The sequence below is a fragment of the Ostrinia furnacalis genome, unplaced genomic scaffold (assembly GCF_004193835.3).
Source record: "Ostrinia furnacalis isolate ACB-3 unplaced genomic scaffold, ASM419383v2 OfSCF0154, whole genome shotgun sequence".
Lineage (NCBI taxonomy): Eukaryota > Metazoa > Arthropoda > Insecta > Lepidoptera > Crambidae > Ostrinia > Ostrinia furnacalis.
The window spans coordinates 165243-191038 of record NW_021130393.1 but is presented as its reverse complement, the minus strand read 5'-3'; the positions used below and the strand labels follow the sequence as shown (position 1 = coordinate 191038).

General features: G+C 36.1%; 1 protein-coding gene across 2 annotated transcripts in view; it reads left to right on the top strand.

The window, feature by feature from the left end:
- LOC114352881 (protein eva-1) overlaps positions 1 to 25410 on the top strand; it is a 36310-nt gene extending 10900 nt beyond the window's left edge. Inside the window, exons 2-9 of one of the 2 annotated variants that reach the window (XM_028304636.1) lie at positions 7381 to 7577; positions 11085 to 11223; positions 18172 to 18318; positions 21309 to 21452; positions 21950 to 22060; positions 22443 to 22475; positions 22813 to 22947; positions 23902 to 25410. In XM_028304636.1, the coding sequence (XP_028160437.1) occupies positions 7381 to 7577; positions 11085 to 11223; positions 18172 to 18318; positions 21309 to 21452; positions 21950 to 22060; positions 22443 to 22475; positions 22813 to 22947; positions 23902 to 24374 (1379 nt within the window). In that variant the 3' untranslated portion in view covers positions 24375 to 25410. The remainder of the gene's footprint in view (positions 1 to 7380; positions 7578 to 11084; positions 11224 to 18171; positions 18319 to 21308; positions 21453 to 21949; positions 22061 to 22442; positions 22476 to 22812; positions 22948 to 23901) is intronic. The other variant, XM_028304644.1, reaches the window with a different exon arrangement.
- Positions 25411 to 25796: the final 386 nt, after the last annotated feature.

The following is a 25796-nucleotide window of genomic DNA, read 5'->3' as shown; positions in this document are numbered from 1 at the left end:
TTGCACAAATCTTGGGCCAGTTTTACCTTACCACAATTAATCTCATCAATGTCATCTTAAATTAAGAGCGTTTACGTCTAGAGCGGCGTTTCAAGGGGCATCATTGGAAATGATTCGCGCGCGGCGTTTTTTAATAGTTTTCAAATGTTTACAGAAAAACAATAACAACGAATTATTATATCGTTTCAAAGTAAATATTTTTAAGAAGATGTTATTTTATTCTATTAAGCTATTTTTGTGTTCAATTAAAGAATAATAATGGTGTAAAAATAACTTCATTTCTGGGTATTTCACGTTGTTTGAATTTGTAATTTCTTATTTTAAAATGTCTAAATCTCATAATATTCTCAACTAACTATTTTCCCAAGGATCTTTGCAATCGGATATAAATGTTTGTTTATCAGTTTTCTAAACTGACGCTAAAGTGGAAATATTTTCTCAACTAACTATTTAGACAACGAAATTGCCTAATTATTTATGCCTATAACATTTATAATATAACTGGTTAATGATTGTAAGTAACGGGTTGTAAAAGAACTATTTTTGCGCCAAACGGCGTAAACGCTCTTAATGTTGATTCACAAAAAACTCAAAGAAAAAATACCAAACAACTCTCCCCACGGCGACTTTCGTACAAAAATAAACATATCTCCTACAAATTATTCACACACACTTGTCCATTAACCAGCACTTTACTTCTTAAATCTTAACAAACAAGATACAGTCTAGATCAAATCAAGCTTAATACTGTGGCATCATAAAGAGTTATCATAGAGTCTATTTTGCAATAACAATGTATAGTCTGATGTGCCGTCGTCTGTACATACGCCTACGTATAAGAAAATCGTACAAAATTCATGCGCCATTTGTTTTTACAGAACCAAGCTTTCGGCTTTTAACAAAATTCCTAAATTCTCTTTACCTTGTCATCTTTGGAACGTCATGCCACAATAAACGAAATGATAGTAGAATTAGCACGTTAGAAAACGTGACAGTTGTCATCCTAAATCGCTTCGTTCTAGCGTTGTATCAAAGTCAGCGTCAAATAGTTCGTAACATACAAAGTGGCTAAAAACTCAACCTTACTTTTCTCCTTGAAGCGATTTTGAATCTATTGACAGAATTTATTTCTTGCGCAGATTTTTGGTAATGTTTTTGATTTTATAAAATCCAATATTAAAGTTTTGAGTTTACTCGTATTCTAAAACCGTCTGGTGTGGCGTGTAAATAGCCACACCAGGCGGGATCTTAATCGGAAGTCCAAATTACGTTTCCCAAATGATTTTGCCTGCAGAGGAGAAATAGTTGGTCCCACTAACCTCTGAGCCAATCTCGGGCCCCCTTCCGTCAGCTCGACCACTGTTGGCTCCGGGACACTCCGGGATGAAGATGGATCGGCTTCACTTCCCCTGCAGGGGGTTCGGGTCACGAGCAATTTGGGCTTTGAATGCGTAGGTGGTTTGCTGCGAATGCGTTGTGCGTTATATGCGATTTGCGGGAGATAAAAGTGCGGTTTTTTCACTCGCGAGACTGCGAAGATGTGCGTTGCGTTTAAGTTCTTACGGTGAAGAGGTGAAGTGTGTCAAAGCTTGACGTTCAGAAACGCCAAGAATGACCACAGAGATGTGGAAACCAAGCAGTTTTCTACCTGCAGACAAAACTATTTGGGAATTAAAAATAAAAATAAAACTGCGTACATCTGCGTAACCACCGTCTTTAAGACTTTTCATGGCATTTTTGCTATTAAATATGTTTTTTTATGCATAACAAGGCATGTATTTGACCACAATCGCATCTGATGTTAAGTGGGATGCAGTCTAGGAGTTATTCACAAAAACCACTCGTTTATTGATATGAAACTTACCACATACACTTTCTTTATGACACAGATATGGAAACGTCTAATCATTTTATTTATCTCTAATGGACAGCTTAGGGAAGTATGGGGAGAGAAGTTGATTCTGTTTATTTGCAAGAAATCGGATGCTGGGAAAAGTTAAAAAGAATTTTCCTCAGTCGTTTGTCTTGTTTTAATGAATGGGAAAGTTTAGTAGGCGCCAATATTAATTAGGGTTACGTTACTTTTATAAACGAGTAATTCTTAGTTTTTTGGCAAAGAAGTAGGTTTTTAGTAATTAAATTAACAAAAGTAAACATTTCTTTCTGTTCTTAGAGTAAATGTTTAACAAGGAAAATAATTAGTTACAAAGTTCTGAAAATATTATCGTTTGTTCCTTCGTTTCAATCAGAAGACGTCCACTGATAAAATGATTTTTAAGCATGTATTTTTAATGAACTATAAGTATTCTAATCCCTATTTAGCTTTAAGCTTGATGTAGATTATTCCTTCGTGCACTCAGCTGTGATAGTATATTAATGCCACTAGAGGGCATTAGTGGGGCAGGCTATTGATGTCATTCGCATGAACTCGCATGCGTTCGTTATAGGTATAAATATACCCATAAATAAAGTATAGAAGCCCTCTTTTATTCTATTTACCTTGTTATGACGTTATGGTTGACATTATAGAGAGAGACTCATGAAAATCGTGTTCATTTTGATGCAAGCTTTGTAGCAGAAAATGTACGCCATTTACTCGTATACTCTTAGCTAGGTAATCAAGGCCTATTAGGGTATATTTATTAAAAATAAAGAAGTTAATTTAGTTTCCCTTCCTTTATATGCATCTCTTCATCGTTTGTCATGCTAGTTTGAAAGAATTTAAATTTCTTTCAACGTCATCTGCTTGTTTACGACAATAGAACAAAACCATAATCCTTATGACATGTCTTATTATAACAACAACAATATTCAGTTTGCGTCTTCTCTTCATATTGGACAGGAATAAATTGAGACGTGAGTGCGTAAGCCTCTTAGACAGGTAATTTGTAATGTATGCTAAATTTATATCCATTCAGAATCAGCTGTTATTGAGAAATGTATTGTTTTACGTCACAATTATCAGTGTAGGCGTTACGTCATATATCATTCCTTTACTTTAGCGAACTCCTTCTAAATAGGTCCCGTATAGTTGTCAAAGTGGAGGATCATGACCTTTGAACTTTATAATTGTCCCCATGTGTAGAGCATCCTTTAAATTTCAGCATTCACTCAAATCGAATTGAGTTTTCCATATGATAAGAAAATTTCGAAGCGAATACCTAAAAAGAGATTTTATATGTATAATTTGTGTCCCACCAGGGTATAGAACCTAGAACTCTCTTATAATGCGAACAGCTATGGACTGGAATTCACTGTCTGCGACTGTCTTTTTCGTGCATTACAATCCAGGCTTTTTCAAGGTGAGAGTGAATAGGCACATACAGGACTGATATGTACCAGTCTAGGAAGACTGCATCTCATATTGGTTTGATTACAGTCAAATACCTACTTAGCTGAATAAAAAAAACTCTGTCTCAAATACAATAGGTACGCAACTTTTTACTGATCACTCCGTGCTACAGGCATCGGCGTGTATTGTAATTTGGAAGTAAAGAAGTAAAGTTGTGTGTTCGGACGAAATCACATCAAACTAAATACAGGTAGCGTCTTATCTCGTTGTAATACAGGCTTTTTATTCATCAAAAATGTATAGTATGACGTGCAGACGACTGTACGAGCATTACTCAAATAATAGTACAGCGAGCGAGAGCCGAATTATTTTCCCAACAGAGAAGCGAACGGGAATATAAAGTTGGTTGTGAATGCAGAAATTAATTCACTGCCCCGCATAAGAAACTGAATTAAACCACTGAATCCTGGCTTTCGTTTTTAGGGACCCGTACAAAGTTTCGCAAAAATGAAACCCTTATCACTAAGGCCCAGAACAGACGTTGAAACGCAACTGCAACGAGACTGCAACTTTCTGATGATTCTTATGAATGAAACTGAAACTGAAAGTTTCAAACTGGTCGCGTCATGTGTGGTCTCTCAACAGACGCTATGGCAGAAACTTAGATGCCACTCAAAAGTAACTAGCAGTTGCAGTTTCGTTGCAATTGCGTTTCACCGTCTGTTCTGGGCTGATCAGGTAATTTTCATAAAACTACTTTCATCATCATCATCAATATTTCAGCCATAGGACGTCCACTGCTGAATATAGGCTTCCCCCAATGATTTACACAATGGCCGGTTGGTGCCTTCTTCTTTTAACACTTCTTTGATGACTTGAAAAAGTAGATATTGAGGTGGTTTTATGTTGTGTTTGATGATAATTTGATTAAGGCCTAGTTCAGACAAATGATATTCGCGCGGTTGCTGGGCAGTTCTCGTTTATTTGCATATACTCGTAACCGCACGGTTACCATCTTAGGCTGGGTTGCACCATTTTATTTTAATTTTGAAAAACGTCAAAAATCTGTCAAACTCCATACAAAAAACACCGGTTATCGTCAAAGTTACGGTAAAAGTAGGTGGTGCAACTCAGCCTTAGTGTCTTGCCAATAAGAACCACCCAAAAACCGCGCGATTATCGCGCGTGTCTGACGACTACCAACCTAAGTCTCCAAAGTAATAAATTGTCTATCAATCACATAGTATCAATATATTTTTTGTTAAAATATACGGAACTCTTTGCAAGCAGACCCAACTCGCACTTTGCAAGTTTTTGTATGTTAATATTGTTGTTGGTTAGGTAAGTTGGGTTTACCTTAGCAATATCTACACCCAACAAGCGAAATGCTTCATTGGAAAGCTAAATAATGTGAAATTGCTTAACTACTTATATTGCAATAGCTACAAAGCAAAATAAATAGTTTGTGAGTTTCCAATTCATACAGGCTTAGTTAAGTATAGGCGAGCTTGGTTGACATTAAAAGATACGAATAGGCTTGTCACTATCATGCACTATCATCTTAAGCATGTACGTACACGTACACACACGGGTGGGGCTCGCTCGCCTTCGTGAGTTGCTTAAGAACTAAGCTCAAGAACTGTATTATTTGCTGTGGTGGTTGTAATTTTTAAGTATTGCATGAGTAGATATAAGTAGTATAGTGTAGTAATTAGCAGGAAACACAATAAATGCTCGGGCTAGGTGGCGCCATCTTGCTGTAACTCTAATAATCTTCAAAAATCTATTAAATTCCATACAAAAAACACCCAGTTACTGCTATGGTAACGGTTGAAGTAGGCTGGTGCAACTGAGCCCGAAAACAAAAAACTAAGGACGAGAACTATTGCCGACAAACTGTAATGCAGTTTGGCAATTGTATCTTTATATTTGATGTGTATCCTTTTGTGAACAATAACTAAAAAAAATAAAAAAAACTAAATGGCTGAATAATTACGAAATTATACGTATTTTACTGAACCTTAGTACCAGTAAATATAATATTGTTTCAAAACTCGTCAAGTCTTGGTAATCTTATCAAAAATTATAACATTGGCAATCATAACATTTTTCAGTTTCAATTCCAAATATTTTCACAATTTTATAACTGTCCATTTCTTTATCATCACAATACAGAATGGTGTTTTAAATCCAGTCTGAACTAGGATTTAAAAGCTGCCCAAGTAATTACAATAATGTCAAGTTTAAGTTGAAACCTGGCTATTCTGTTATCACGACAGCTCGACGAGCCGTGCCATCGGTTGGCTTAGGCTGTCTACTCTTGGAAATGAAAAGATCGTAAAACGTACCTAGATTTTCGTTATTTATGATCCAGTCACAACACATTTTGATACGTTTACATAGGTACACTGGCCTGCACAAAAGTAAGTATCACAGTTTTAAAATAGCAATAACTTTGAAAGTTGGTAGGTATAAAAGATATACTTCCAAAATTAAAGACTTGAAAAAGAGTTTATTAGTTTATAAGAAAGCTGAAAAATTTTGCTATTTAAGGTTTTTTTTTTAAAATTTCTGCCTTTTAGGAAAAAATAAATTGTAAAAGTGTAGAACTTAAACTTACTTTTGCAGGCCAGTGTAGGTTAAGTGTTTTTTTCAGCTTAGAAAGTATGCTTTATTGCAATACTAGAGTTTGAGAGAGTACTAGAGTATGAGTATTAAGCGTCCTACCACCTGGTCCCTCGTAATTCATACGTTAAATGAACACTCAGAATTCGTGTAAAAATATAAGGTATTTTAGGAGCACCATTTAGGTACGACAAAGCTTTGAGATTTTAAAAGCACTTTCTTGTTGAAATCACTTATTTTTTTGTGAAGAAATGAAAAAAACCTTTGGGCCTGACGACTTGAAACGTTTATTTTTGGTATTAGATAATTTGTTTATTTTTTGAACATTTTTAAGTTTTTCTGGATGATCAATTATCCGAAAATAAGATTGTTTTAGATTTCCCTTTCGTACTTTTGAAGCTCTATTAAATAATACAAACCTTAATTGACGTAACAACATATTGTAGACAATTAATAAATTCAGACAATTAGGAAAAGTATCTCTGCCCTAGGATATAAAATAACCTGCTTTGTTCAGTATTGAGTTCAGTAGATAAATAATAATAAGAATTCAGAAATATAATGAGTAAATGTGTAGTATGACATGTCAGAATAGCTTAATCCACCATAATCAATATCTGTAAGCAATGCAAAGACAAAGAGAAACCCGCTACACGTCAATGGGACCGATGCGAGACAATATCGGACAAATAGCGCGAATAAAACATATTGGCCAAACCCCCGGAGACAAACAGCTTAGCTCGAGCGTACACGGAACGATTTTAGTCGTCGATAAACTAAACTGTTTTTTCTTTTCTGAAACTGTTCTTGAAGTTGGGTATTTTATATTTCGTTTAAATTGCAATCAGTTTAAGCTGAGACCTGCGTTATTAGACTTACCTACCTTGTATGCGAAATTGGAAAATTATACATAATTATTCATATTCTTGTGATATGGAATCCAAAAGCTCAAAAATTGATTTAGTCATAAACTGTCTTCATTATAAAAGACAATTATCTATCTTGTTTCGCACAAGATCTTAATTTACCTTCTGTAAGTTTAATTTCTATTTAGAATTTTGTTCTTGTATTTTCATCATAGCTCTATAATTCAAATTTAAAAGCACTTTACTCGTATTTATCGCGACTAAAAAATAAAAGACGGTGTTTTAGGTTTTAATTAATATCGTACAGTCGACAGCACTTAAGACTTTATGTACATTTTTATGGCAAAATAGTGTCTATTACAACGTGATAAGATGCTCGACTTTTCTTAATGTACCGTTATCTGTATTTAAGAGGGGTGATTTATTTCTGTCACTAAGCTAAGAACACCTAGTTTACTCGTATACACTTGAATAGTGAGTTGATAAGTTAGAAGTTTTTTTAAGTCAAAAGGTTACTTTTTTGTCACCTCCATATTTTATAGATGAATGAAAATGTAAAATGTTATTTTTTTATTAACTTATCGTGTATTTTTCTAGGTTTCCTCCTAGGAACACTGAAGTTAATGCAGCGGGCATCCTGCGATGATGACGAGGTAGCCTTGGCGTGTCCAGCCACCACCACCATCAGCATACAGGTGGCTCAGTACGGGAAGGCGAGCAACAACTACATGTGCGACACAGGCTTGCCCATCGTGGAGGATGATGAGAACTGTCTGTGGCCTAATACTATGCAGGTAAAACTATAGAACTTTAAAATTATGTCGGATTTAATTAACTGATAGTTACCAAACAAAGCACAATAATTACATTTAGTAAAATTCACGAAATTATGTGTCAAAAAGATTACTATTATAATGATAATAGGGCTATAAATTCAATAGAGTTAGAGTAGGCGCACACCGTTGATTTTTCGTCAGCCGATAGTTTAGTCGGGCAGTTGATCAGTATGGGCATGTATGGGAGTGCGCACACTACGCCGATTCGATTTGGCCGATTCTTCATACAATTTAAAATCGGGCACAACTACTTATCGGCCAACTAAATATCAACGGTGTGCGCCTACTCTTAGAGTTGGATAACGATCAAAATATCAAAATAAATACGTGATTGTATTGTGGATAAAGAAATTAACTCTGGATAAAATGTGAATAGCTTTACTTCATCCATCTCTATCGCATCCTCACAAACTTAAGTGTTGGCGTTGGTAATATTAGTTAAAGTATAAATATTATTTAATAAAAGATACATTGCATTTTCAGTTCTATCGTTCCTACAAATATGCGAGCCTAATATTCTTCCAATTCTTCATACAAAAGCAATCCTATGTAAGGGATTCAGTTAAAATTAGGAAGCTAAGATGACACAATAAATAAAGTTAAATGTAGTCTCTAGTCTAGTCGTAGTCTCTACAAGAGATAAAATTAACTTTGCGTTAATAATCCAAAGTGAAGAAGCACTTCGAAAGAGCCTCTACCCCTCTACATTAACGTTTCGTTTTCTACCAGACCGATACAAGCGTAAAGCTAAAACTTCACTCATTATTCAAATGGAGCTAGTTGCTAATTCAGCCGTTAAATTATGTAGGTAAATCCGTGGCAATATACATTACAGTTTAGATAAGCTATTGATCCTTGCCAAAGTCGTCTGTCGGTCTGTGGATCCGTTCATTGATATGCAATGAAACGGCACGGATGCGTGGGGTAATCGTAGCGGTGAGTAATGACCGGTTTAGGGGATACCTATAACTTGGTATACTCGTAGATAAAGATATTCTTCTTTTGTGGCATGTACAGACGCGTACATAAATATATTGGCAGTGCCAATGTTCCAAAATATTGTTAGACTGAGCTGCGCCACCTAACTTTAACGATAACCGGTGCTTTTTGTATGGAGTTTGACAGATTTTTGACGTTTGTTAATGTTAAAGTATGATGGTGCTACCCAGTCTTAGCGTTTTTAACGATCATTTAATTAAATACAAACTCAAACATAATTAATAAAATGTAATCATAATATAAACTGTTCATAAACATTTTGCGGTAGCCCAGTATTGACTGCATTACTGCGCTACAGTATTTTGAAATATTGGCATTGCCAATATATTTATGAACTCGACTGTACCTTATTTAACTATTGTGTGGAAATCAAATCGTAATTTTTCCCATGTTTTCTAACCGTTTAAACCTTCCCTGGACTCATAAATTCAAAACCAAAATCTGCCAAATCGCTCCAGCCGTTCTCGAGTTTTAACGCAAAGAAATTAATTTATATTATAAAGGAGATTTGTGTCAAGATTATGTTTGTAATATTGTGATATTTTATCAAGTGCATCCCTCTTTCGACGTAACGTTCCTTATTTACGACGAGCTGGCTAAGTACACTATAAAAACCGATGTATGTAAAACACTCTACACGGATGTCGTGAATTAAAAAACAAATTTCTTGTATTAAGATGGAAGACCCAAAGAATCTTTTTTATTTAACTCTCTCTTATCTCCAAAGATGCTGACCACTTGTCTAACCCACTAACCGTGTTTCTTATAATAGGCTAGATGACAAAATTTCAATTATTTGTCCGAAAGACAGATAATTAGAAAATATTAGACTCATATTTTTTATTTTCTTTCATAATTAAATAATAACAGTGCTACATCGAGTTGAAATGGCGCATTACGTCACGCTTGACTAGATTTTTTACTCAAAAGTGACGTCACGCGACATTTCAACTCAATATAATCTGTAATCATTCGATTATGGAAAAAAATCAAAAATATGAGTCCAAATTTTTTTTATTCTGTCTGACGGACTAAATAGAATTTCTATTTCATTACCCAGTCATCATCCCTATTGTCTGTTTGGTCTAATGTACAGTAAAAAGATAAATTATACACACATTATTAGATAGTAAGATAAGTAATTAGTTAGGTATAGCATAGCCAACTTTAATCATTTAATTTCTTTCTCAGACTTCTTTTTATTTCAGCTTTGTACGTTAGGGCTTCTTGAGAAAGCCTAAAAGAACGTTAACCGCCACTTTTAATTTTATATTCATCTCAGGTAGCTCAGCTTTATTCTGTTTCGTGCTCTACTGCGTGTAAAATATATACAAAAAAACTAAGGCTGAATTACACCACTTTCTTTTAACACTAAGAGTAGGCGCACACCGTTGATTTTTAGTTGGCCGATAGTTGTGCCCGATTTTAAATTGTATGAAGAATCGGTCAAATTGAATCGGCGTAGTGTGCGCACTCCCATACATGCCCATACTGATCAACTGCCCGACTAAACTATCGGCCGACGAAAAATCAACGGTGTGCGCCTACTCTAACCGGTGTTTTTTGTTTGGAGTTTGACAGATTTTTGACGTTTGTCAAAGTTAAAGTAATGGTGCAACTCAGCCTAAAAATGATGTAATACAAGTTTATGTTTTGGATAAATAATACAAAGCCGACATTGTTTTCGTTAATTATTTTCAGCAATTTTCAGAGTAAAATTTGACTATAGATTTTAATGTAAGTTGACCGCAGCGCGGGAATGTTTTAATATGTCCTGGACAATAGCTCATGCAAATGAGTATAAAAACCTCATTAATGATTACAAAAACCTGTGAATTGGACAGTTTTTGTGCAATGTGCACATCTGTACTCTTGATGTATTATTAAACTTGCAGCCTGACGCTATAATATTAATAAAAACATATTAATAAAGTAATGACAATTTCTCTCTAGCTTAGTGGTTAGTGTAACAAAATGCCTTACATATTGGATAGAATAATTTCTATACCTATTTGTATGAACAGTTTTAAATACTGACCTTCTTTCTTTTATCAAAATATTAAATTACTTTTTTTAAATGCCTGATGCGATTGCACACGGCTGCCTCCTCGGCCGCGCGACACTGGCCACTAGGAAAAATAAATTCTTTTTGCTCGAGCAATATTGATGCTCTTTTGTTTTTTTCCCGCTCTCGACTCTTGAATTTGCACGCAATACAATCTAGAAGTTTAGTCTCGATTCTAGTAAATAGTAATTATTGTATATTTTATTCACGTTTTTACCACATAACGATTATTACTTATACTAACTACGGAACCTCGAAGCACATTTACACAAGATTTAGGCCCATCAAGCCACTTTATTGGGGGAGGCCTTTATTCAGCAGTGGGCGTCCTATGACTGAAATGATGATGATTAATCATCATCATAACTAAAATGCCTATTAACACAATCTTTTCCCACCAGTACTCGCTGCTACAAACAGTCGTGGAGGCGTGCCAGAAGAAACCGGAATGCAAGTTCAGCACCAAGCCAAGACCAGGGCTGGAGGACCCATGTCCTCATACTAGGAAGTTCGTCGACGTGGCTTACAAGTGCAGACCTTGTGAGTATTATAATAAGGTCTTAATTTGGAGTTTATGGTGAATTTAAATTCATTTATTTAGTGTCTTCATTCATTGTAGTCATTTCTTTTTCATAGGATTTTCTACCGATATTAATGACGTTTCCTAGAGCATCATTTTAAAGCATAATGTATAAGACTGAAATTTCAGATAAATAGAAAAATTCCATACTTTCGTACTCTCTCTCCCTTCACTCACCCTGAGAAGATCCCATGAGAGGGTTATAAGTCTGAAAATATGGAAATAGTGATTGAATTTGAGATCGTGATATTTTGTTTAAATACATTTTTATTTTAAATTGTTTTTTATGAGTTTACAACGTGGAGCGTGAAAACTAAGTACATAGGCAGGCAATATAATATCAGACCGCCTTTTAACCGCCTCTATGGTCTAGTGATAAGACCACCTGCTTCAGACGCAGAGGTCCCGGGTTCGATTCCCAGTGGGGGCAGATTTTTCTGTTCGGTTTGGGTAGTGGTAGAGCTTGTTCTAAGTCCGCCTGGCTAGCTACCACCATCTTACCTAAGTCTGTCGCCATAACAACAATGTTAACAGCATTGTTGTGTTCCGGCAGTTAGAGGTAAGAGTTCCTCCGTGGTTGAGGATTCCGGGTGAAGCTCGCTTCTACCTTCGCTTCGGCGTAATCATCACTTACCATCAGGTGAGATACAGGCCAAGAGCTTACTCGTTGTGGATATTAAAAAAAAGATATCTCGTCTACTCTAGGCTGTATATTAAGAAACTTTGTATACGTGTACCCTACTCGAATAGCTAACCGAAGCATACCATTATTCATTCAATACAATGAGTTATCGTCCACTAGTTTTGTTTTGATCACGATAGGAATATTTTCCGGATACGTATCAATAGTTTCGAATGATTAATGTTAGTGTATGCCATAATCACCTACTCAGCCGCCAACTCGGGATTGATAGTAAATGTTCTGGAGAAATAATTATTGGGCAATTGACACTATTAACGAATAATTTGACACAACTTCTCTCAAAGAACAATAAATGCTAAACCTGGAAACCTAATTAGTTCTTAATTAACTGTTGAATTTGATTTTATAACAATAAATGGTAAATCAATTGACACAGGGAAAAAGTGACGTCAAAACATATTATCTTTGCCATACAAATCTAGGTTTGCGTTTTGACAGTTTTTGAAAAGTTAAAGACGAAATTACCATAATTCAAACATTAGAGACATGGATTTAACACCTAATACAGTCACGTACACAAACGTAATACCTATGCGTAGCTTAATATTACCGTGACAAACAGGATTTGCTGTTTCTACCTCAAACAGTTTTAAACTTTAAAATTACCCAAAAAGGGTCACGACTCACGACACACGACAGGACAGAATATGATGTAATTCCGGACACAACAGCAGAATTCTCCGACCTACAATTTCCTATCATTAGTATGTACCCGAAAGTTGAAGCTTTGGGGAACAATCCGGCAGAAGGAATACATCAAAGTCCGCAAACGTGGGGTCGCGTTTGTTAATCGCACCGCTCTCGTCCGCAACTGTCGGCGATTACGTCGAATCGATTACGAGAGACGAGCGTTGGGTTTAAAAGAATCGATTACTCTGATAGTCGAGAGCGATGAATTTTAAAATAACTATTCGCAAAGCAACTGTGGATAGGAATAAAACTTGGACAGTAGGATTAATAACTAAAGTTGAATTAAACAAAGTCATATTTGTTAATCACACCGCTCTCGTCCGCAACTGTCGGCGATTACGTCGAATCGATTACGGGAAAAGAGAGAGTTGGATTTTACAAAATCGAATCGGAATAAAGCTACAATTTTTAAAAAGTTTTGGACTAACTTTACACTAAACTAACTAATTTCAATTCAGTGAATTGGACTATTTACACAGTTATTGTTAACTGAAGTAGAGCTTAAAGTTGAAAAAAAAAAACTGTTTCATTTGATATTTTGTGTAATTTACTAAATATCTAGTCCTAAATTAACAAAGTAAAACCTAACTATAAATTAAATGGGTGGTCTTTGTTTAACTTTAATCAATAAAATGAATTCAGTCCTATTTTCTAGTAACACTTTTCAAAGGAACAACATTAGATCCTGTCTTCACAAGATTCGACAAAAAACAGAGCATAACTAGGCTATCAACCGTTTTATCAAAACTAAGTACACAAACAGCCCGACTCCCTTTGTAAAGTCGCTAATTGCTTTCAAAGTCTCAATTTTCACCGCAAAACTAGCTCCGAAGAGCGCAATTTGACCCAGCAAAAGGATACATCAAAGTCCGAACCATAGAGATCGTTCCAGGCACGCTGCTTCTATCCACAACCGTTGTACCGATTACAGCCGACTCGATTTGATTACCACATCGATTTAACGTTCCACGTTCGACTCGATCATTCGAACGTTCCGGCTCGATTTAAGAGATTTTAGCTCGTGTGATCATTTACAGAGTAATTGGGCGAGTAAGCCGGATTGGGTAGTTGAGAAGCCAATCCGTAATGAATGGTCAACATTTACGAGTAAGGTTTGAATGATGGATTCGCGGAATAATTACGCAAAATGCACTTCAGAAAGGCATAACTGACTCTCAAATAAACAATAACGTTCTGTGAATACTTTATGAGTACTAATTAGGTCCATGAAATTCACATGAAATATTAAATGCTCGATAATATGAAACATTCCTGAAGTCATTAATGAAAAATTTATTTATGTTAACTTAAAAGTTGTTGCTGGAGAGGAATTTGTGGCAAAATTAATTCTTGCAAAGTGATTTCGGTGAAGATAACTCATCAAATTTCATTGAAAGTCAAAATTAAATGTGTTTTATATGTGTGGCGATTTTCTTCAACATCTAATATACGAAAAAAAATCATCAGTCCTCATCTAATAGGATTCTGTACCGTCATAACTACCTACTATTTTTTTAACTTCCGAATTACGCAAGAAAAATAAGATTGTATTTCTAAAACACGTGTAAAACGTACCACCTCCGTTCCGCCTACTTATCACAGACAGTTATTATTAAGTACCTAATATTTGGCTGTATCAAAGTTAAAGTTAACAACACGTCATCTTGAACTGTCGAACAGCGAAATAACTTACGCTATCATCACTCGGTACTTAAGTAAATCACTTAGCCACCCTCGCGCCATGCCATTACAACCAGATAATAGCAGAGTATTACAAATGAGTAGGTTATCTTCATAGAAACGCCCGAGCGCGGTTTGTATGTGATCGCGCCAATACGTATGCGGCGCGCACGCACACACTGACAAAATTTAGCTGTGATTAGCGGTGNGTTTGTATGTGATCGCGCCAATACGTATGCGGCGCGCACGCACACACTGACAAAATTTAGCTGTGATTAGCGGTGAGTTGCCCCGAATTTTGTCAGTGTGTGCGTGCGCGCCGCATACTTATTGGCGCGCGCTCACATACAAACCGCGCTCGGGCGTTTCTATGAAGATGACCTACTCATTTGTATTTACTCTGATAATAGTAATGCCCTCGAAGCTAAATTCCGTATTGCGTGTAACTTTATGGGTGGTTCTGGCAGTGTGTTACTGTTGATCTTTGGAATACAACATTATTTATTCAGAGATAGTTTAACCCGCGGCTTCGCTCGCGTGAATTAACTAGCGTAGCTTTTTACTCGTGAAAAATATTTCGAAATCAGTTTCTTGGTCCCGACATTACTTTCTACAGATAAACTACAACATTAAAACAAATTTTTGCTCGCGTAGATTTCTTCAGTTTTACCAATGACTCCACAGCTCAGGAGTTTAGAAAATTTGGTAGAAGTGTCGCGGGTTCAAAAACCGGTCGATTTTCATCAAACCCAAAAGTCTTAAATGTTAGAACTGGAAATAAACTAGTTCCAAGAGGGCACAGGGACTATAATGCCAGGAAAATGTGCCGGGAAATAGGTAAGTAGGTAGGTAAATTATTTTATTGAATTGAAGTACCAAATTAAATATGTCTACACCACAATAATTTATTGATTGACTATGATAAAATAATTGTAAAGTATTGCAGCTCTTAATCGTAATTGAAATTCACGCACACTCTAAAAAAATGAAACAAATAAAAATATGGCCTGTCCAACACTAACACTGTCCATCGCTATAGAGCTGTGATTGTGTGCGCAAGTGATTTTTGATTGGTCACTACGGTGTTGCGTAGTGACCAATCAAAAATCACTTGCGCTCTAAAAATCACTTACCTAATATCACGAGATCGCCGGACGATACCGTGGCGCGCCTTTATGAGGGTCCTGTATCGGTGTGATTTACGTCACGTTAATAAATTCCTGGAGCACCATACCTGAGGGTGCGGCCAGGAGTGCCGGGGTGCGGCGCTCATTAGTGCACGGACGGGCGGGTGAAACGTGGGTGAAACGCCTTTGTTTGTGTTAAGTACTGCCAAGTACAGATATTGCGGCAAAAATGTTGGTTTGAATTTGGAACGCGGAAATGTCATTTTTATGATTGGTTTTTTTTATGCGGGACGTAAGCGAGCAGTTTAGAATCGACTGGGTCGTGACTATTATATTGATTATGTAAAGGTACTTCAACTCCTACTTTTTGAGGGAATGACTAGTTTATGTAGTTATCAATATTTTTATACGAACGAATCTTTTCTATTCTTGCTTAGCATTTTCGTCAAAATCTACGTCGACGAAAACGCGGGCAAAAACTGAAGCAAATCGAAAATTATTTAAAAAAAACCCCATTTCATAAAAATATACCTGCCCCTCACTTCCACATGCATCAAATCATCCATTTCCTGCGTTTTTACTGCCGTCACACGCCCGTCTGCACCGCCCCATTAATATTCCCCTACACGTTGAGCTACAATGTTCGGACACTATCGAATAATTGAAAAACGTACGCTAGCTTTTATCGTATTGATGGTTTCGGGTTGCTGTCTAATGGAAGGGAAGGGTTGTGGTATGTTTACTACTAATTTCGCTAAAAGAGGGCGCTTGTTACGAGAAACAAGAAGAGCCAGAATGCTAGAACAGGAAAACAGAACAGCCGCCATGAAAAGATCATAAGTGCCATTTGGGGTCTAAACTGAATAAATATTTTTTATTTTGATTTTGAAATAGTTTTTAATGAACGATTAACAATATAGTCCGATCTCTTAGAACTTGATAATGCCCTTAAATTAGTATTTATTTTTAATAGAAAAAAAAAAGATACTGAAGTAACTTAAGCCCGTATTCACAAATATTACTATGAGGTCTCACATTCCTCGTTGACGCACAGGGTAAAATACGAACCAGTCACAGAACTCTATTCAACGTTGTGCATTCGATTTGCTGCTTCACTTCCGGGCTAGGATGCACTTATGATAAAATTTTATCGACGATTTGCGACATCAAATAGCTTATCGTTTCAAATCGTTAAAATGCCAAGTTTATAGTGGCGCGACCGCGCGTATCCTGGGCCTAATAATCACTATATCCATTCTTGATTATAATCTTATTATACGAGTAGACAAGTTATTCATTTCACATCACTAGTGGTCTAGGCAATCCAGTATTAATGTTGATCGGGCTTATTTGTTTGTGTTGTGACTAGTTATTATTGGCGCGGACAGTATTATTGGCGTATTATTGCGGACTGAAGAAGAAAGATTTGTCTTGTGCCAAGACAAATAGGTAGAAAAAATAGGATATTAGTTTTTGTGATATGTACCTACTTATTTGTACGCGCGGTAGCCGTAATAATATACGGCATACCTACTTAGATTTTTATGCCCTATTTTGATTGCCTAGGCCTACTAATATTATAAATGTGAAAGGATGGGAAGATGGATGCATGTTTGCTACTCTTTCACGCAAAAACTACTGAATGGATTTTGATGAAACTTTACTGTATTATTGTCTCAACAGAAATATAGCATAGGCCATAGGCAAATTTATAACGATGTGACTAACTGAATTTTACGCGGGAAGAGCCACGGGCAAAAGCTAGTATTAAATATTTGTATTGCATTTTATTGACTGATAAAATCTCTAGTTCGAGTTGGGAGTGAATGATATCGACGAATGAGGGTTTTCACGATTAAAAAATCCGCCAGATGGCAATACGTAGACGGGAGGTCCAAATGCTGCATAATTGGTTATTTTTGACATGACATTGACAGATATGTTCACTGTCGTAATATTTGTTCGTAAGTCGCCTGATTAGATCAAATTTCACTGGGCTAGCTTATCAGTCCGGACTATGCCTTCGTTTTACAACTCATTTGGATAATAGAGGGCGCTGCCATCGCCCCCGGCTATTATGGCGGATAAAGTACAAAGCAATAAACTCTTTGACTCTTTACTTTGATGGTTATTGTCGCCTTTATAAGCATCCAGTGTTTTTATTGGAAATGAGTTTCAGTTTTGTTCGTTATTGTCTGTTTGTGGATGGGAATGAAGCGCAGTATTAATTATTAAAAATCGTTCTAACTTTGTAATATCTGCGAATTAGTTTGATTGTAATCTTCAATTAGAATTTTATTTAGGGGCATTGTCGAATATATTTCTAGGGCCTCTTTTAAACACTATTTTTAAGTTGTGGTGTCGGTGTGAGGTTCGGGGTCCAATTTTCATGTAGGAGATTACATATCGTATAAATGATCTTGATTTTGGTGCACTTTATGTATCTTTTTCTAGTTCAGTGAGGAGAAGCCACTCAATAGTTTATTAGTACGCACCTAATTGTCAACTGCTCGAAGCAAAATACGAATAATTTCTTCGAGGGCAAGTAGTCGATCTGAATAAGCCACGTTAATCTATATAAACGATCGCTCTGAATGAAAAGTCCGTTAGACTACGATTATAACGTTAGCTGCTTAAACCCTCAAGAGATGAAGATAGTCAAATTGGGACTCTATCTTATGTCACCTAAAGAATAAATTTCTTTACAGACGAATTCCGCAGCCGGACCTGCTGTCAAGATGACCATATCAAGCTGAGCTGCAAACCTTACTCAAGAGTGGCGATATTCGATGCTTTGTACGGCAGAAACGCGTACGAACCAATCACGTGCCATCAGACTGGAATGCACAATGAAAGTAAGATTTTTATAACTTTATGTTTCGTTTGAATAAACCTCTTCCCGGGCTAATTTGGAAAAGATGGACTCCTAACGATATGGCCGCATAAATTATGGTACCTACATATTTCAAGTTTTACTGTTACCGCTGCTAATGATTGTCAATTTTTTGTGTGGTAGGTGTACATTAAAACTGTCTAAGCTACCTAGTCCTAAAAACATCAGACAAATGTTATTATGTTTATGTACAAAAATATTTGAATTGTGCAGAAATCGAAACCGCGATCTTTGGAGCGATAAGAGTTCCCCATTTATGCGTCCCTAGGGGTAGGTATGCTCTAAAATGCAGTTTCATCGTATGAAAGTATTTTGGAATTATATTATTAATACTATTGTAATATAAAATAATACCCAGCCCAATTCAAGTACCGTATAAGTATACCTAAAGTTTTATTCATGTACTTATGGACGGAAACTTATTCAAAAAGTACCTATTACTATTTCAAAGACGTACGCTATAGGATTGACAAATCCCTGGAATCACATCAACTTCTCTACTAGAGCCGACAGCGATATTCCTAAAAAAGTAAAAGCTCCATTTTGTGAAAGGCACATCTTATCACAAGTTCAATCTTACCCAGATTCTCAGAACGCTTTGAATAATTTCAATGCCGCCTACAATCCTTAGAATTGCGAATTCATTGTCATATCAAATTCTCAGTATGCTAAATGATGAGGCCGCTTGTAAACTTTAGTTTTTTAGACCGAACTACGGCCCGATTTTTTCATCTGATTTCGCGGTGGTGTATGGTTTATAATGAACATGTGCACATGCATCGGACACAGGTCCGGCGAGAAAATTAACAGCAAACAAAGGATCCGTTTTTGACGGTTTGTCCGGTGAAAAAACGAATGTCTACAAACGGCCTACCGATACGCATGAAAAGATCAACATAATTATTATGTATGCATGAGCGTAGCATAAATTATGTAAGGGAACAGCGATCTTTAATTTGAACGCTAATTTCAAGAAATACAAACAGTTAAAAAAATAGATAGGTATGACAACAGAGCACGGAATTTCTTCTTACGCTACTTCCCATAGTATAACAATACCGAAGCAGTGAAAGTTACGGAAATATATTATTATTATTATAAATTCTTACTATCTTGATACTCATTGAATGTGGATTTTTATTTGGCGTAGTGGTTCAGAACTCGATCCTTATGCCAAAGATCACTGGTTTGATCCTCAAAAAAATTAAAGATTTGTATGTTATCGTGACATGGGACTGACGAATGAAAATAGTATGTCTGTCCTTTCTCTATTATGTTTTTGAGTAAGAGGGTATAATATGCAATAAGTGTAATTCACAACTTACGCCCGTATTCACAAAGATTACTATTATATTCTCACAGTGCGCGTGGACGCAAATGGTGACACATGAACCAATTAAAGAACTTTATTCAACGGTGTGCGTTCGATTTTCTGCTTGAATTAAGCAAGCATCGGTTGTGAATACGGGCGTTAGTTATTGCGCATTGAATAAAAAAAAATACAGTTACAATAGTTTTTAAGGTGTCACGCGACATTTTACCAAATAACTATACTAAACGGTCAGGGCCATACAAGAAACATTTAAACGATAGCCGTTCGCCAGGTGTCGCTGGCGTATGTTTTAGCTTGACTAATAGTGCTCGCCTGCCTCCTGCAAAACAGTCGACGGCACATCAGACTATACATTTTTGTTCCAAACTCGCTCTTATTTCAACGACATAAGATGTACATATTGTGTTGTTGTCTGCACCTTGCTTCCTGCAAAATAGATGTTGACAGCTCTCTACTAACTCAGTTTTTGTCCGTAATAAAGTCGTCGCAACAAACGGTAAATAACAGTAGTTATGACAGGAGAAAAATTACTGCGATGGATAAAGGGGGCTGGGAGACGCGGAATTTAATTGTGTATTTGATAGATAAATGAATTTATTATTTGATGACGTTTTCTTTGTTTACAAGTGATCATACAGGATGATTTTTGAAATCGTTGCCAAAGGACCCACAGTTTCCTGCCACTTAGGGCGAGCGACGGGGTACCGGGGTCTTTTTAGTGGGTATGCCTCGTCCTTCTGAGCCTGTCCCCGCAGGGTAGGTATGCGATTCAACGCATTTTTACCCGTAAAAAAGGGGTGTTGTGGTGCGGTGCGGCGGTGTGCCCATTGTATGACGGTAGGGTAAGGCTATTGGTCTAATTCCTAGAAATGATAAGCCGCGTCTAGTTTTAACATTCCGTTTTATTGTTTGTAGGTACTCATGGTGCATTTTTTTGGGTATGCAGTGTATATGAACACAATAAGTACATCCTGTTGACCAGAACATATTAAAAACGCCATGTTTCGGCAAGATACTTCATTTGTTTTAGTAAATAGTTTACCTAATCGTAAATGTTAAAAAGACAGACTTATAGAACTCAAATACTACGACGCACAGTGGTGCTACAGCTTTGGTGCCATAGTAACAAATGCTAAGGCGGACGTATTCTGTCAATATACAGCACATTTTTTTGTTGGCCGGCACTTTTGATTTTGGACCAAAAATGTATGAAACGTGGATGATGTCCTTTCCAGGAACGGCTCAGCGTATGATTATGAACAACCCTAATATTACGGGATAAATAAATTCAACGAGGAAAAATCAGCTGTTCCATTTAAAACTAGAGGTTGAGTTGAGGCGATTCAACCCTTATTGTTTTTAAAGACAACCCTATATAAATCTTTTAATAATACCTGTTAAAATGCTTTACAGTGTTTAATGTAGGTACCAGTGTTTCTTATAATTGAAAATAATTTGTTTGAAATAATTTAATAACATTATTTTTTACTTTTCTCAGAACGTAATTTATTTCAGTTGCTGTCTGTCGCTCGGAGTCTTTTAATTTATTGTTTTTAAAACAACGTATAAAGGACTTTATAGTCTCTGTCTTAAAGTTAAATGTTGTGTTTTAATTTTAGCATGCATAGCGCCTCATACCCTTGACACCGTGATGCAGATATGTCATGGGAAGCGAAGGTGCCTGATCGAAGCCAGCGATAGGGTGTTTGGTGCGCCATGCAACTCGTCTACGAGGACCTACTTGAAAGTTATTTACGCTTGTGGTAAGTTAATTTATGTACCTTAGGCTGGGTTACACCATCTGTAACTTTAACAAACGTCAAAAATCTATGCAAAAACACCCGTTATCGTTAAACATATACGGTTAAAGTTAGGTGATGCAACTCAGCCATAATGAATTATTTCGCGGCGTAAAACGCGGTGCCCAAAACACATAACAATTGGTGGCACGTGCAATGGCAACTATAATAGAGAACAATAGTGTCTAGACAAACCTCAAGAGGATTTAAGACACTATTGAAACCAAAGATGTAACGGCTAAATAATGTAATAATAAATAAAAAAACCGACTCCAAAAAACATACACTAAAAAGTNTTGATCGCGTTTTTCTCGAAACTGTTCACGTGTTACTTACTGCGTTTATAAATTGTGCGGCAGCTTGAAGGACTACAAGAAATTCCTTAGCTAAATATAATATTAATCTTTAGTACTTTTACAAATAAAATGTCGCCAAAATACTAATCTCAAGTAATTTTTCAGTGCCGTTAGGTGTTCTCAAGCCGAAGCACGAAAGCAAATTACAAGAAGACGAAATACCGAATGGTAAAAACAAAATGAAAACTGACAATGATAACTTTTTCGACGAAACAGGTAATCAAGCTTAACTGTTCTATAAAATATTTGTATTTTGATAATAAAGTTTATTTTGATTTTGTATTTCCAATGTTTTGAATACAATTTTGTTTTGTTTCATATTCAATATTCAGTTAAGCGTGAAAAAGACTTTTTCCATAAAATTATTTGATTGAAACTATCATGAATTATGTTATTTACTTTTATACGACAAATTAATATAATTATAATACTTCCAATGATTGATACCTTCGAAGTCGGTTCCAAGGTTAAGAAAAACATATGCCGGCACCGATTCATATTATTTTGTCGTAATAAATAAATTAATAACGTAATTATTGATTACTTTTTAGTGCATTTTGAGTTGGTTTTTTAAATTAATTTATTTCTTGCTTATTAGTTGACTTAGACCTCATTGATACCACCACTGAAGGTGAGCAGTACTTTGAAACTATATTTTGCCATGTTAACTTTTTAGTGAATTTTTTTGGAGTCGGTTTTATTTTTTTGTTAACATTATTATTATTTGCTTTTTAGTTGACTTAGACCTCATTGATACCACTAATGAAGGTGAGCAGTATTTTGAAACAATATTTTTCTATGTTAAGTGTAAAATAATCTTCCCTACAAAATACAGGTTAATTAGTAATATGAAAAACGTAATACGCGCCTATAAAATTTGAGTGTCGCCCTCGATTTTCCTAGTTTGTCATCAGATCGTGTCTTGGTGACAATGGGGCCCTATAAACTAATGTGCTGTTTCAAATTAGAATGGGCAGGCGAAAGGTGGGAGCAAATCAACCCAGCCTTGCCGATGCCTGAAGAACCGACGGTCGCTACTACCACCAAAGCCAGTGCGGAAGTGACGACCCAGAAGAATAGGAAGGAATCTGATATAGGTCCAGGTAATCTTTTTTCTTTTAAGCATGACGAGGCAGGTTTGATGAGTTATTTTAAACCAAAAGACGGACGTCTGAAGCTAAGGCCTCTCCTAAGGATTTCTACAGTGACCGGGTCTGCGATGCCCGTATTTAGGTGATTCCTACGACCTTCAATAGAGATCGTAAGTCCACCGAGTGGAAGGAGTAGGACATCATGCCACGGTCATCTAAAGAAGCGTTTATTTTTATTCAGTTTGAACAGTAAGATAAGTATTTACTCGTTAGATAGACATACCTAAGTATGCGCTTTGTAGTTTTTATGCCTTTCGTAATTAAATCACAATTTAACTCAGTTACCACCGAATAATAAATTTGTTATGAGATCAATTTCATTCAAACAAATTAAATCTCGTCCACGATGCATTTCGAATATTAATCATCGAATAAATCATTGTTCGCTTCCAATATTGTATTTAAGCCGTAGGTAATTGAAACATAGTGTTGTACAAGTGTGATTAAAACGGTTAATTACCTGGTTTTAAAATATTGCACACTTATCAGTTTTCGTGATGCGTTAAAACGTTTTGTTGACGATGCAATATTAATGTTATGACACTCCCACAATGCTTTCGCGCGTTGCGGTTTAATGAAACGTGTTTTATATAAGTTTTTCCATGACAATATGCAAATATTGCATGCCTAGATCACATTTCAACATAAAAATAATATGATGCAATAAAAACCATTAAACCATTCTTTTTAAAACCAGTGGTCATGGTCCATAAAAAGTCATATTCGTACTTATTATTTGTAGAGCATCGTTTCATAAAAAATATTTCAGAAAAGAGAAAACTATAACGTAATTTTCTTTCACTCAGTTTCGCTGCGAAATAGCACTAGTAGTACAATTACTTAAGACGTGACAGTATTTATCTTTCTGCTGAGTTCCGTAGTTAATAATACCTATTTTTCCTACAGGATCGTCCCAAACACAAATAAAACAGAAGATATTCATCTACATGGGCATCGGTATTCTAATACTCATAATATTAGTAGCCGCTCTCTTTGGGTTTCGCTACTATTACTACGTTCGGCGAACGTCCGAGCACTCCAAAAACGGGGACATGTTCACTACGGAACCACCGAACGTTTTCAGCGATGGCGCGTCAGATATTGACAATGATATTGACGTCAGCCACATTTCTGGAACCTTCTACGATCCTGTACATCCTGACATGATTCTGTATAGAGACTGTCCAGGGAACAAGGGTTCTATCAGAGCCATGAGGCCCCTCTCAACTATATACCCTTGTTCTGGAGTCAGTATGTATGGAAACGAATACGTGCCTCCACCGAGAGTGATTCAACCCTTGATAGAAGAAGACGAGGGAAGGGTGCGGAGTCCAAAGAGTTTAGGTACCTACTCCAACTCGCAATTATATTATGGGTGACGGCAGGAGCCAGGGGGCAGCGAGGATGCCTCCAGAACGTATTGTTTTTGATCCTGCTGATATATTCTACGTGTAAATATGAGGAGGGGATGAAAGGGTAATTCGTATTGTAAGACAAAGTCTAAATGGGACGAAAAACGAGTTTTTATTTCGAGTGAGCAAAATTGCGGAGATTTTTTGTTAAAAAGTTTTCTTATCTGTGAGTTTTCTATGTGGCCAATGAGCCGTAGCTCAAGCTTGTGAACTTTGCAGACAGAGTGACAGGTGTCAATATACAACTTGATTGATTCGTCGGTTCATTCGCGCCCAATATTGCTTGAGTTTTTTTTATTGTATGTTAATATTGTTAGGCTGTAAGTAGTGGAAATTACAGTGATATAAATATTTAGTTCTTTTCTTTTCCTAAATAAGTAGGTAAAAGATATCAGCTGACTCGAAATAAAAACTGGGTTAAGGATGTGTAAATACGGTCAACTAGGATTGACAATGGATGTGTCTTTGAGCGAATTTTTCTATCTCTATCACTCTAAAGTCGCTGACACAAGAGAGACAGAGATAGTAGAATCGAATCAGTTGTGCAATAGGTTCTGGGGTTACAAAGCACGAATGTGTAAAAATCAGCTGGTAAACATAACTATAAATAATAATATCAATGTATAGTCTACGATTCAAGAAAAATAATAAACTTCCTATTTTCTTTCCTCTATCTCACTAAATTAAATATTGCAAATATTTAGACGCACCTCTATAATGAAATTATTGTCAAAAATAAATATCTACTAGCACGTACGTCATGAATATAACAAGCTGTGATTAATAATACGTTTAAATAATACGCATTTAAGCTATTATACTGTTCAAATGTAATTTGTAATTATAATCTAAGTACATAATATAAAAAACTAATCTGTGAAATCTATGTCATTTAACTTTGGTTTCGTTACTTACTTTAGTAGTACATAATTATGATTTTCATTTATTATGTTTCTGTAATAATCACAAACAATTGTAATCTTTTTGTATTGTTTTTTTAATAAAACATTGCAAAGTTTGTGTTTTATTTTATCCATTCTTCAACGCTATAATAGGAGAACATGGGACAACCAGTTCAAATTAATGCACCGGAAAATTATAATTATCATGGTTTCAAATTAAATTATGAAATCCAAGACTTGTTTTTGGCGGGGCATCTCCCAGAAGACACCGGCTCGTACTAATTTAAGAGGATTCTTCGTAGTCTCACCAAGGCTGATTATTCAATCACCAGATAATTTTAACTGGAGAATAAGTTTGGCACATTGACAGTTTCAGTATAGGATGATTGAAAAATCAGGCCTCAGACAATTTACGAAACAATTCCCTAAAACCTGAGACAAAACGAAACGTGGGGTCTCTAATGCCTGTTTTCACCATCCATCCATA